The sequence below is a fragment of the Pelophylax lessonae genome, assembly GCF_965119305.1.
Source record: "Pelophylax lessonae genome assembly, chromosome: 2".
Taxonomy (NCBI): Eukaryota; Metazoa; Chordata; class Amphibia; order Anura; family Ranidae; genus Pelophylax; species Pelophylax lessonae.
In genome coordinates, this window is record NC_138769.1 from 158,601,464 (window position 1) to 158,614,719 (window position 13,256).

The 13,256-nt window shown below is 40.7% G+C and overlaps 1 protein-coding gene across 3 annotated transcripts in view; it reads right to left on the minus strand.

Annotated features, from left to right (window-relative positions):
* NCBP3 (nuclear cap binding subunit 3) overlaps positions 1-13,256 on the minus strand; it is a 105,373-nt gene that overhangs the window by 11,412 nt on the left and 80,705 nt on the right. For 2 of the 3 annotated variants that reach the window (XM_082244497.1, XM_082244495.1), the window contains 3 exons: positions 12,170-12,269; positions 11,894-11,991; positions 4,447-4,723 (listed from right to left, as the gene is read on the minus strand). In XM_082244497.1, the coding sequence (XP_082100623.1) occupies positions 4,447-4,723; positions 11,894-11,991; positions 12,170-12,269 (475 nt within the window). The remainder of the gene's footprint in view (positions 1-4,446; positions 4,724-11,893; positions 11,992-12,169; positions 12,270-13,256) is intronic. The other variant, XM_082244496.1, reaches the window with a different exon arrangement.

Genomic DNA, 13,256 nt, shown 5'->3' on the forward strand with positions numbered 1-13,256 from the left:
TTTTTCTTTTGGTGGTATTTGATCACCTCTGCGATTATTTTTTGCGCTATAAACAAAAAAAGAGCGACAATTCTGGAAAAAAAAAAAACAATATTTTTAACTTTCTGCTATATAATATTCCCATGAAAAAAAATCCAACTTTTTTTTTTCTTTCCACTTTAGGCCAATTTGTAGTCTGCTACATATTTTTGGTAAAAGAAATCCCAATAAGAGTATATTTATTGGTTTGCACAAAAGTTTTCGCATCCACAAACGAGGGGAAAGATTTGTCATTTTTATTTATTTATTTTTACTAGTAATGGCGGCGAGCAGTGATTTTTAGCGGGACTGCGACATTGCGGTGGACAGATCAGACACCTGGCATTTGACACTTTTTTGGGGAGGACAGTGACATTACTAATCAGTGCTAATAATATGCACTTTCACAGTACTGACACTGGCTGGGAAGGGGCGATCAAAGGGTTAAGGGTTAAATGTGTCCCTAGGGGGTGTTTTCGAAATGTGTGGGGGATTGACTTATGGAATGAACACAAGAGACCTGTGTACCTAAACAGTAGGAACACAGGAGTCCTGTGTTCATTGCAGACAGAACAGCGGCCTGCCGTGTTTACAACCCACAGATCAGCTTCACCTGTGGGGAATGGGGAATGGGGAATGGGGAATGGGTACGCCCCCCCCCCCCCACTCGTGGTCCCGTGAAGCGACATAGTTACGTTGTTTGGTGGGACTGAGCCAACCTGCCGCAGTATATGTACTGCTGACAGGCAGCAAGAGGTTAAAAATCACATAGTTCATGCCTTCATACACAGCCTGTTCTGATGGCTAGCTGTGCTAATGCTGGAAGGGATGAAGACAGCCCTGGTGTACACAGCACAATATGAAAGTCATGTGACTTCCAGCGTCACTATCACTATCACACAGAAAATGTGTGCTTTTTCTTGCAGATTGCCCTGTGTTCGCAAACGTACAGATGTGAACGAGCGGTAAGGTAACCCAAGCAAGACATGCGTTTCCACGGGTTTTCCAAATGCACAGCAAAATACGTTTTCTGTGCGGGTTGCCACACATTTGGAAATGTGCACATGTGAAGAAATGGTAACGCAAACGCGACGCGTGTTGCCGTTGGTTTTCTAAACACGATAAAGCACGTTTTCTTTGCTGGCTCTTGTGTGTTGTAAACATATAAATGAGAACACAGCCTAAATAGTAAAACTTACATGACACACAGTACTGCTTGTTTTTAAAAAGCAACAAGGTGTGCTTTTTTATTGCAGGTTGCCATGCACTCCGAAACATGCAGGTGCAAACAGTAATGCAAGCGGGTCGCACGGTGCCACGCATATTTCAAAGCGTGCGTTTTCTTGTGAGCTGTCGTGCAACCAGATACGCGAAGATGTAAACGAATGGTAACAAGTTTGAAACCCGTTGCTGTGCGTTTTCAAAATGTGCCGCAAGTGTGCATTTTTGTTGCCACACATGCATTGCTGTGTGTTTAAACTCACAAAAAAGTTGTGCGTTTTCTGCCCTGGTTACATTCAGGAACATGACATACATTGCTGTGCATTTTCAAAAGGCAACGCAAAGCATCCATTTTTTATTTTGGGTTGCTGTGCGTTTGGAAACAAGTAGATGCGAATGAATGGTACCACAAATATGGTTTTGTTTTCTAAACACACAGCAAAGCGTGTGTTTTCTTGCAGATTGTCATGCGCTTGGAAATATGCAGATGGGAATGCAGCCGAAATGGTAATAGAAGTGCGATGTGCATTGCAGCGCATTTTAGAAAGGTGCGTGCGTGTTTTCTCTGCGGGTTGCCATGCATGAAAAAACACGCAGATGCAAACCCAGCCTAAATGACACAGAGCGACATGTGTTTGGTGGAAGTAGCCATGCGTTTTCTGTGTGGGTTGTGTGATGCAAGCATGCATGAGTGCCCTCTCAGCAAGTGGCAGTGGGGAAAGATGAGGATCAGGGCTGCTCTCTGCAAAACCATTACACAGAGCAGGGAAGTAGGACATGTTTATTTTATTTTTAAAAAACTGCCTTTAGAATCACTTCAAAGTTCCACTTCATCCCTCTGTGCAGTGAATAGAGAACAAGGAGTGTGGGTGGGAATAACACTAATGTTCTCTTATTCACCACCCACAGGAAGGCCCAGAAACACCAACAATAACCCTAAAGCTGAATACACACTATACAAAACTTTTGTTGTTAGATTTCCTTTAGATTTACCTTCAACTATAGTGCAAGGGCCTTCCAGATTGCATACAAATTGAAAGTGTTTAGGTCTGACCTCATATTATATGGTTTTGGTAAATCTAAAGAAAATTGTATAGTGTGTATCCAGCTTTAAGCCTGGGTCTCGGACGGTTTTAAGAAATTGTACAGCATCTTGCCGGTCGCTCCCACCGGCCATGACATCAAAAGATCTAAAATAAGATATCTAATGAAAATCAAGGCTTTAAGAAAAAACATCAGTAAGCATAGGCCTTGACGAATTCGCTTTGAAACTAGGAGCCAGCTAAAAAAAGCTAGGAGCCATTTTCTTTTGAGCGTAGGTTTTCAGCAGCCGGGGAAAGGCAAGTTATATGCACCGCCTAACCCTAACTTACCTACAGCAGCACGGCCAGCCAATAACCCTGTTGCAATGGGTTTTAGGCTGGCCAGAAAGAATGACCATAAAAACCTGTTATGGGGGAAACTCATTATGCCGATTGTCTTCTCAGCAATTGTCACAAATCCTCCCCACCCCTCTACAGCACCCACCTCTTCACAATTCCTCCCCACTCTTCACAATTCCCACCTGCAGTGCCAGTATGTGAAGAAAAAAAAAAAAAAAAAAAAAAAAAAAAAAAAAAAAAACTTTAGCTCTGCAGGTAAGAAGCATAGCTAAAGTTTTTTTTTTTTTTTAGATTTTAAAGAGTATCTCCACCTTCAAAGAGAAAAAAAAACATGAAGACTCTCCTTACAGCCTCCTCACTACTCCCGTCCTCTGTGCACTCACTTGTCTTGCGTAGCATTATCTGCCAAATGCCGCCCACGGTTGCGTGTGCATCTCCGTCCGTACACTTTAAACATCCGCACACAGCCCTGGAAGCTTTGCAAGGGCTCCTGGCCATTGGTTAGAATGGTCATGTGACAGTGCTGACCAATGACAGTCTTCTGTTGTCTCGGAAGAAGGAGCAGACTCTGAATTGTCAGTGCCATCACATGATCACGCTATACAATGGCCAGGAGCCCTTGCAAAGATTATGCTTCTACACAGCTTCCAGGGCTGTGCACAGATGTTTCAAGTGTACAGAGATGCACACGGGCGACTGAGGGCAGAGCAGGTTACACAAGACAGATAAGTGCACAGCGGACGGCAGCAGTGAGGAGGCTGTTATGTTAGGAGGATCGTAATGGTACCAACAGTGAATGGGCTGACAAAAGCCCAGGTGCCAGGACAATTTCTAGTTGCCATGGCGACCTAGCACGTGGCATTTTTCAAGCGCTGCATTAGCATGTTGAGGAAGAGGAAAAGAGAACCAAAAAAGGCAAAAAACATAAGCAGAGTAAACTTTAGGCTATAAATATGTACTAAAAATAGAATATATATATTCCTATCTGTTTAGGTTTTAAGAAAAAAAAAAAGCTACACAAAGTTTTGGGTATGCAGCGTGCAATTATATGTAGTACACACAGAACCATAAAAATAGCGCACATATAAAAAACGCGTTCAGACGCTGGCAACAAAAAAAAATAGTAAAAGTTCTAGGGGGTAAAAGATCAGGAGAGACTGCAGGTACCATGTACTGTCTGGAGAAAAGAAGGGAAAGGGGGGGGAAATGACTGAAACCTTTAAATACATTATTATTTGGCTGTACAGGAAGGCAGTAATATAAAAATAAAGCCAAGAACACAGAAGCATGACCTCAATCTAGCAGGAGGAAAGAGTTTGCTTTCCTTTCCAGGAAAGCTTTAACTTATTAAGTGTCAATTTCTACTTCCTGGATTAAAAGGCAAATTCAGGGTTGGCAAAAACTATGTAAATCCAGCTGCCTGTGCATTTCCTAGCTGTGTTCACAAATGTTTGACACAGACCAGCCCTTGCTGCTGCTCCTTATCTTGTAAGTTCCATTGTACTAGTCTATTTTAACTGGGGAGACAGAAAAATGCATTCTTTCATTAGTGTTCAAGTCCCCGGATTTCACTGGTAACCTGCAGCGAAGTAAATGTAAGCAGGGAGAATTAGTAAAAGTTGCATGGGACCAAAGATCGACAGTGTCGGAAGTATTGGTGCCCTTGGGGACTTTGAGATGATTTCTCAGGATTAGAGCGAGACGGAGATTTAGGTATTCGGTTTCATTACAGGCAAGTACTTGCTTGAGAGTTTTTATTATGTGACAGGTTCTATAGAAGAATAATAACCAAGTACTGAATGCCACTTTCCATGGAGCAGCTTACCTGATGCTCTTCAGCTGTGACTCTACCTCATCAGCATACATGGTCATCTTCATGCTTTTTTTTGGAGAGGGTGTAGAGATCATTTTCAGCTCTAAGTCATAGTCCATTTCATCAGAGTCTGAAGTGCTGGCTGCAGAGCGCCGTGCCCCTTCCCTCTCTCTTTTAAAGGCTTGCAGTTCATCTCTGTATTCCACCACTACACGGTCATCCTCATCCATATCCTCGTCCTCCTCCTCCTCCTCTTCTTCTATTGGCTCCTCTGGAACATTCACCAGGCCTACATATCAGGCAAATGTTCAACTCATCAGCAAACCACAGAGGCCAATGGCCACTTCTATAACATTCCTACTAAATACACAGGATCTAAAAGGGTAAGGCCCAACTCCAGCCAATGCTTACATTTTCTTTTCGACAGTGAGAGAATTAAAGTGTTACTAAACCCAGGACCCTGCATTCACTATATCTGGTCTCCCACAGTACACAGAACATAGAAATGGAATTGTTTTATTAAAAAACTGCTTAATACCTTTTCTCATCAGCAGTATATAGAAGTCTTGTGACTTCTATCAGTGCCTGGTTAAAGCTGGTAGGAAGAGTTTACAAACTGCACTGAGCTGTCCTATCAGGATCCAGGACTCCTGAAACTAGTGCTAATTGGCCCTGTACTGATCACATGCATTCTCCCAAGAAAAAAAAAAAATGCTCTACCAATCCATACCAAACTGAGCACGTACATCTTGACTCCAGTAACGCTGTATAATCCAGGCCTGTTCTGGAGTCAGTGGAAGAAGAGGATCTGTGCATACAGAATCAAGCAGCCTTTTTACACAATGCAGAGAATTAACCCCTTAGGTTCCACAGTGTGTATAACAAGCATACTTTACTGCATATACAGACTGATTTTACTGTGGTGGGTTTAGTAACACTTTAAGCCACATTCAGACAGTTGGAATATGTGCAGCTATTTTGCTGCATTCAGGTGGTGGTGAAAGGCCACCTCTGGAAACAGCAGCACCCTGTGCTGTGGCTGCATATAAACTGGATGATTACCTGCAGCCAGTTAGTGTGCAGCCAAAACTCCAACCCTGGATGCACACAGGCTGGGTCCAAGGTTGGTAGAGCTCTCAAGAGTAGTTACATGCAGTTACATGCTAAAAGCAGTGGTGCCTGCCATTGAATTGTACAGAGTAAAGAACCTTGAGTCCGCCTCTGGCTGTACATATTCGGCCATCTAAATGTAGCCTTAGAATCTCAGGGTGAAGAGAGGGTAGCACTCCCATGTAAGATATAGCTATTTTACTGCTAACAAGCAATCACTGTTTGGACCGCATGCTGGTCCTCTTTGTCAAAGTGGGAGGACCTGCATACCCCAGAAACGTACATTGGTGATTGGGGTTTGCAGTAAAAAAAATTAGAGCCTACATTGAGCGCTGGCCTTTCTTTATGCCAAGTCTCTAGAAGCACCACCGCTGGACATGAACCCCCAAAGTTTGGCGGTGAGAAGTTCATCACAAGTCCCCCTTTGTTCCAGGGGATGGTCTTTGTGGTTAAAATTGAAGACTAAATCAGAAACACCAAATATCTATAAAACCTTTTTATCAACACCCACTTTAAACAGACATACTCCAGTTTGTTATCATGCTTTTTATTGCATCATGCGGTCTATAACGGAGATTCGATTAATGGAGTTTTCACACTATTAGGTGGTCTGATTATACCTGGACAAGTGACTAGGGCTCTAACCTGCTACTGTGAGATGAAGAAGAGATCCCCTAAAATCTTGATATGGAGGTATGTAAACTCTAACAAACATCTTATTTACTCCATTTCATTCTGTTAAATATAACCTTGAAATCTGGTTTTAGAGTTGAAAAAATATTGACAGGAATTCAAAGCGGTTTTCTGTCCTCTACACACTTACTGTGCAGTCTCAGTCTATTTAGCCCTCCTTAGTACTACAAGTCAGTTTTTTGCCTATGCTTTCGAAATGAAGACCGTGGGATAGATTGAGTAGTTTAGCAAAAGAAAAGTGGGTAGGACTGACAGCTCAATCTTTAAAATGCTGCGAGTTGAAAAGCAGAGTTTACTTTTGGCAGACCAACAGGTAAACTTGTGTACTTGCAGGGTCAGAGATTTACTGTTTTTCTTCTGCTTTGACATATACCTAATTCTAATGTCACAATGTCTTTGGAGTGGCCAACGCTATGTTGTCCTCCCTGAAGCAGATCGGTTACATTATGTTAAAAATACTTCTAGTAAGAAATAAATGCACCCACTAAATCTTATTTTTTCAATTTTTGAACCCCTGGGGGAGTTTAACCCTTTTTGTTCTGGTGACCATTGACAGACAGACAAATCTGTGGAAAATCCAATACTTTACAGTTTTAAATCACAACAAATGGTGAAGGTACGGTGTTCCAATGAAGACACCTGTCTGAAAGGGAAATTTCCTCTCACTTCTTGTCGTGTCTCAGACAGAAAAGTAAAGAGAAATCTCCCTATCACAGCATTGACAGCAAAAAATAAATAAAAAATAGACCGAATTTTTATATTTTAGGCCTAACTCCATGTTCACTTTTACTTTAAATAGTTCTCGGTCCAAGCAAACCATTTCCTTCACTAACAGATGCATCTGTTGTTTCAGCTACATACAGTATATAGTGCTGTGGTCCAGCAGCGATATGGGATCTTCCAGTCTACTGCCAGAAGTCAGGCTGAGCACTGCTCTGCTATTCATGGGCAGCCCTGTATTTTATCAATGAATACAAGGCTTCCTCTGATTGGCTGAGGTGGAGATTGTGATAGCAATCACTGCTCCTCTCCACCTCAAACGAAGCCTTGGCCTCACTGATAAAAGGTTTCCTGTAAATGGCTAAGCAGAACTCAGTCTCACTCGATTTTGTACTGGCACCAGACTGAAAGTCCCCATACAGCTATCAGAACACATTACTGCTTATTGTATATAGCTGATACTACAATTAACACAGCGCTGACAGCAGGCGCACCCGTTAGTAAATACCGTAGTTAATCGGAGTATAGCACTCCCTTTTCCCCCCTGATAATAGAGTGCAACTAATGTGTGCGTGTTATATTTTCCATATTTTCACGAGGCAACACACTGGTCCAGTGCCAGGACATGTGACATCTATTATAGGAGCTGGTCCAGGAGGCAGGATTTTGTAAACCAATGGCAGCCGAGTAAGCAGGAGATACCCGCTCTGTGCAATCGGGTGGCTCTATTCGCCATGCAGTGACCCTTATTTTACATCAAAGTTCTTTAGTTAAAATTTACGGTAAGTTTTTTCCCTGAAACGTCCATCTTAAAATTAAGGTGCGTGTTATACACCTGTGGGTGTTATATGCCGATAAATACGTTAATTTGGACCAGTGAAAGTAAACCCGGAGTTAGGATTTAAGCACTCTAGCTGTTAACTATAGATACACTAAAAATTTATAAAGAACAAAACAAGCGGTAAGAACTAGCAAACTAGAAAAGTGCACAATGATAACTCCACTCTGTTCAGTCTAAGTGGACAGGAGCATAGGAAGTTGATTATGTAAATATCCTAACAGAAAAATATATAGTGTAGTGCAACAAAACCTAAAAATCAACACATATCACCTCTAAAAAAATGTATATTTTAATTATAAATCATATAAAAGTGTATCAACAAAGTCTGGTATCAATAACGTAACCAAAGTCCAGTGTCTATAATTGATGAAAAATAACACCCAAGTGTCTTCAACATGATCAAATGTGAAGAAATCTATTTGTATAGGATTACCTATAGCGCTTGCTTAAATTTCTAGAAAATTATATAATTATGAAATATTCAAAATTTTTTAAAGGTGCATATAAAGTGTAACAAAACCCCCATGATCCAATATAAGTAGTATATCAAAAAAATTGGATACTTTAAAATATATATAAATTCATATAAATTAAAAAAATATTAAAAACGGAAAAAACGCAAGTTCATAGACGGTGCATGAGGTATGCAAATACTCTCACAAATTTTCTATATAGTTCATGTGCAAAAAAGTGACTTCTAGTGATGAAAGTTCAATTCAATAAAGTGCACAGTGAATATAGGAGCAACGCTCCTCCTGCTATTCACCTCAGGTAATTTTATTGCACAATATCCAAACAAGCCATTACAGGGTCCAAATGTGGGTAAAAAGGCTTCTTTACCTTTGGTTATTCTGAAGAATTCAGGTGATCTGGTGAGTGAGAAATTCTTTTATCTGTCACGGTGGAGTATAAGGAGTGATACCAGGGATTAAGTGGAAAACCTATCACCAAGCACTATTAACTGTGCACTTTATTGAATTGAACTTTCATCAGTAGAAGTCACTTTTTTGCACATGAACTATATGGAAAATTTGTCAGTATTTACATACCTCATGCACCGTCTATGAACTTTTGTTTTTTCCGTTAATATTTTTTGAATTTATATCAATTTATATATATTTTAAAGTATCCAATTTTTTTATATACTACTTATATTGGATCACGGGGGTTTTATTACACTTTATATGCACCTTAATAATGAATTTTTGAATATTTCATTATTATATAATTTTCTAGAAAGTTAAGCAAGCGCTATAGGTAATCCTATACAAATAGATTACTTCACATTTGAGCACTCGCACTTTACTATAGCAGCTGCAATTCACTATTTATTTATTAGATCAACTTGTAAATTATAGGTTTTTTCCATTGGCGTGGAGATATACATAGTATATTGCACCTTTCATAACGTCTTCAACATGATATCAGACTTCTGTGCACATCCAACACCAGATGAAAGACTTGCTCACCTCAAAGGAATAAAAAAAAAAAAAAAAAACCACACACATATGCTCTATATTCCTCAATTTCCCAGACTGATCAAGCCCAATCATGGGGCACAACGTGTCTAGGAGGGAAGAGCTGATCCCGTGACATCAGACTGTTCTCCTAGGTTTTGAGTAGGCTGGTTACTGATATATTTTAGCGCTGTGAAAGCTTGTTTTAGTAAGTGCATTTGCTGTGTGGGGGAAACAAATAAATGTGTTAAGCAGAGTACACTACGTTTGGGCTTTATATTTTTTATGAATCGTACGTGGATGTGTGAGCACTTCGGAAAAATTAGAGGCGGCGGCCATCCCGAGCAGACTAAGGAGGGTTAAGGAGCTTGTCTCTGTGGTATCAAAGCTTTGAGGAAAATTAGGCATGTGTGTGCTTTTTTTATATTCCTTTGAGGTGAGGTCTTTCACCTGGTATGGATGTGCACAAATGTAAATATTTATAAATGGAAGAAACTTGATGTTATTTTTTAACATTTATAGACACTGGACTTTCGTTAGATTATCGATACCGGACTTTGTTGTTGAAACACTTTTGTATGATTTATAATTTAAATATACATTTTTTTTTATCGGATTGATTTTTTGGATTTATAAATATTGCACTACACTATATACAGTATTTAACAAAAGTGAGTACACCCCTCACATTTTTGTATATCTTCATGTGACAACACTAAAGAAATAACACTTTGCTATAAGGTAAAGTAGTGAGTGTACAGCTTGTTTAACAGTGTACATTTACTGTCCTCTCAAAATATCTCAACACACAGCCATTAATGTCTAAACCACTAGCAACAAGAGTACACCCCTAAGTTAAAATGTCTAAATTAGGCCCAATTAGCCATTTTACCTTACCGGCGTCATGTGACTCAGTGTTACAAGGTAGCAGGTGTGAAATTTGGTGTTATCACTCTCCTCTCTGATGCTGGTCCCTGGAAGTTCAACATGGCACCTCATGGCAAAGAACTCTGAGGATCTGAAAAAAATGAATTGCTGCTCCACATAAGGATGGCCTAAGCTATAGGAAGATTGCCAAGATCCTGAAACGGAGCTGCAGCATGGTGGCCAAGACCATACAGTGGTTTAACAAGACAGGTTCCACTCAGAACAGTCCTCACCATGGTCGACCAAAGAAGTTGAGCGTACGTGCTCAGTGTCATATCCAGAGGTTATCTTAGGGAAATAGAAGTATGAGTGCTGCCAGCATTGCTGCAGAGGTTAAAAGGGTGAGGGATCAGCCTGTCAGTGCTCAGACCATACCCCACACACTGCATAGCTTTTGTCCCAGAAGGAAGCCTCTTCTAAAGATGACGCACAAAAAAGAAAGCAAACTAAGGACATGGATTAGTGGAACCATGTCTTGTGGTCTGATGAGACCAAGATAAATTTATTTGGTTCAGATGGTGTCAAGAATGTGTGGCGGCAACCAGCTGAGGAGTACAAAGGCAAGTGGGTCTTGTCTACAGTCAAGCATGGTGGTGGGAATGTCATGGTCTGGGGCTGCATGAGTGCTGCCGGCACTGGGGAGCTACAGTTAATTGAGGGAACCATGAATGCCAACATGTACTGTAACATACCGAAGCAGAGCATGATTCCCTCCATTCCAAGACAGGGCCGCAGAGCAGTATTCCAACATAAGGACCCCAAACACACCTCTAAAATGACCACTGCCTTGCTAAAGAAGCTGAGGGTAAAGGTGATGGACTGGCCAAGCATGTCTCCAGACCTAAACCCTATTGTGCATCTGTGGGGCATCCTCAAACAGAAGCTGGAGGAGCACAAGGTCTCTAACATCAAACTACCTGTCGTAATCATGGAGGAGTGGAAGAGGACTCCAGTGGCAACCTGTGAAGCTCTGGTGAACTCCATGCCCAAGAGGGTTAAGGCAGTGCAGGAAAATAATGGTGACCACACAAAATATTGACACTTTGGGCCCAATTTGGTCATTCACACTTAGGGGTGTACTCACTTTTGTTGCCAGCAGTTTAGACATTAATGGCTGTGTGTTGAGGGGGCAGAAAATTTACACTGTTATACAAGCTGTACACTTACTACTTTACATTGTAGCAAAGTGTAATTTCTTCAGTGTTGTCACATTAAAAGATATAATAAAATATTTACAAAAATGTGAGGGGTGTACTCACTTTTGTGAGATACTGTATTTTTCTATTAAGTTATTTATATTGGTGGGGTGAAATCACAGTTTTAGTGTCTTAGCAGGTAACACGCATTTAAAGAATTTGCGGTAGTCATTAATTTCGATGATTGTTTTTGGTAAACTTAAAAATGTGAAACCAAAACCTTCAGTTCTGCAACATGCACTGGTGCAATTGGACTGCCTGTAGTGGCAAATTCCTTAGCATGTAAAAGTAGACCCCTGAAGTACAAGAGAAAGGGAACTGAATATAGACCAAACCCAGAAATGCACAGTACAGGACAGAAGTATTTGTAAAATGGTGGCTCATGAGTGTTAGATTTACAAATGTGGCTCTGTTTAGCTCCTCTCACTTAGACCCTGTGAGTGGGTTTCCCTTTAAGTTGACTGTTTTTTCTTTTTTCCATTCCTGGCTACAGCAAATGTCAGTTCTGCTGTTACCTGAATGAAGGTGCTGGTATGCAGGGGCATCATCTCCAATAAATGTCCTTTTCTTCATGACATCTCGCTGGACACGGCGAGAATTGTACCTTCTCTTCCTGTTCAAAAATTGAAGAGGCCCATTAAAATCATGACTACCCACTATTTTAAGTAGATCTCTTAACAAAATGCCCGAAAACCATTTAAAATAACTGCTCTATGACCAGAATTGTTAATCTGTATTTTTTTTGTGTATTAAAGATTTTGATTGAATTGAAACAGAATAAAATTATTTACCAGGAGTTGCTAAGGATTCCTTTCATGCCACCATAGTTTGGATTTCCATACTTCATGTAGTACCGACTTCTCCGTGCCGCTCCAAGTTCTTTCTTGTCATCTAGTAAACCATAAATAAACTTAAAATAAATAAAAGGAGCGTTAACACTTGTTCAGAGATTGGCTTTTTCTGCACTAGAAAAATGCCAGTCTCTGCAACTCTTTTCTGTGTTTCCTGATAACCATGGAAAGTATGCAGCAACTGTGTGGAAAAATGCAACATGTACGTTTTCTGCCCCACACCTCTCTCTAACACGGATTTGTTAAAAAAAGCTGAGTTATACTTACTGGTAACTCCTTTTCTAGTAGTCTTCCAGGACAGCCCATGAGACCTTAGGGCTCCTCCCCCAGGACAGGAAACATTCCAAAGCTTAAATAAAAAGGCGGTCCCTTAGTCCTCACCTTCAGTATTTCATGAGAACCGTAGGACATTCTGTAAAACATACATATATAGATATATATATATATATATATATATATATATACACACACATCATACATTATACATAATTCCAGATAAACCGGGTGGGAATCCGGCTGTCCTGGAAGACTACTAGAAAAGGAGTTACCAGTAAGTATAACTCAGCTTTTCTCAGAAACGTCTTCCAGGACAGCCCATGAGACGATGAGCAAGAAACTTACCAGTCTAGGGAGGGACTACTGCCTGGAGCACCTTTCGACCAAAAGCCTGTTCCTGAGAAGAGAGGAGGTCCAGGCGATAATGTCCAACAAAGGTTGAAAAGTTAGACCAGGTAGCTGCCTTACAGATCTGGTCTGGTAAGGCACCGGCCCTTTCGGCCCAAGACGTGGACAAGGCTCTAGTAGAGTGTGCATTAATGAAAGGTGGAGCCACCTTCTTCACTATATAGGCTTCTGTGATAGCCTGTTTTATCCATCTAGCTAAAGTGGCCTTAGAAGCTTTTTCCCCTTTATGGGAGCCGGAAAACTGCACAAATAAAGTATCACTTTTCCTGAAGGTTTTAGTCACCTCCAGGTATTTCAGAAGGGCTCTTCTGACATCTAAACAACTAAATTCTCTTTTTCGTTA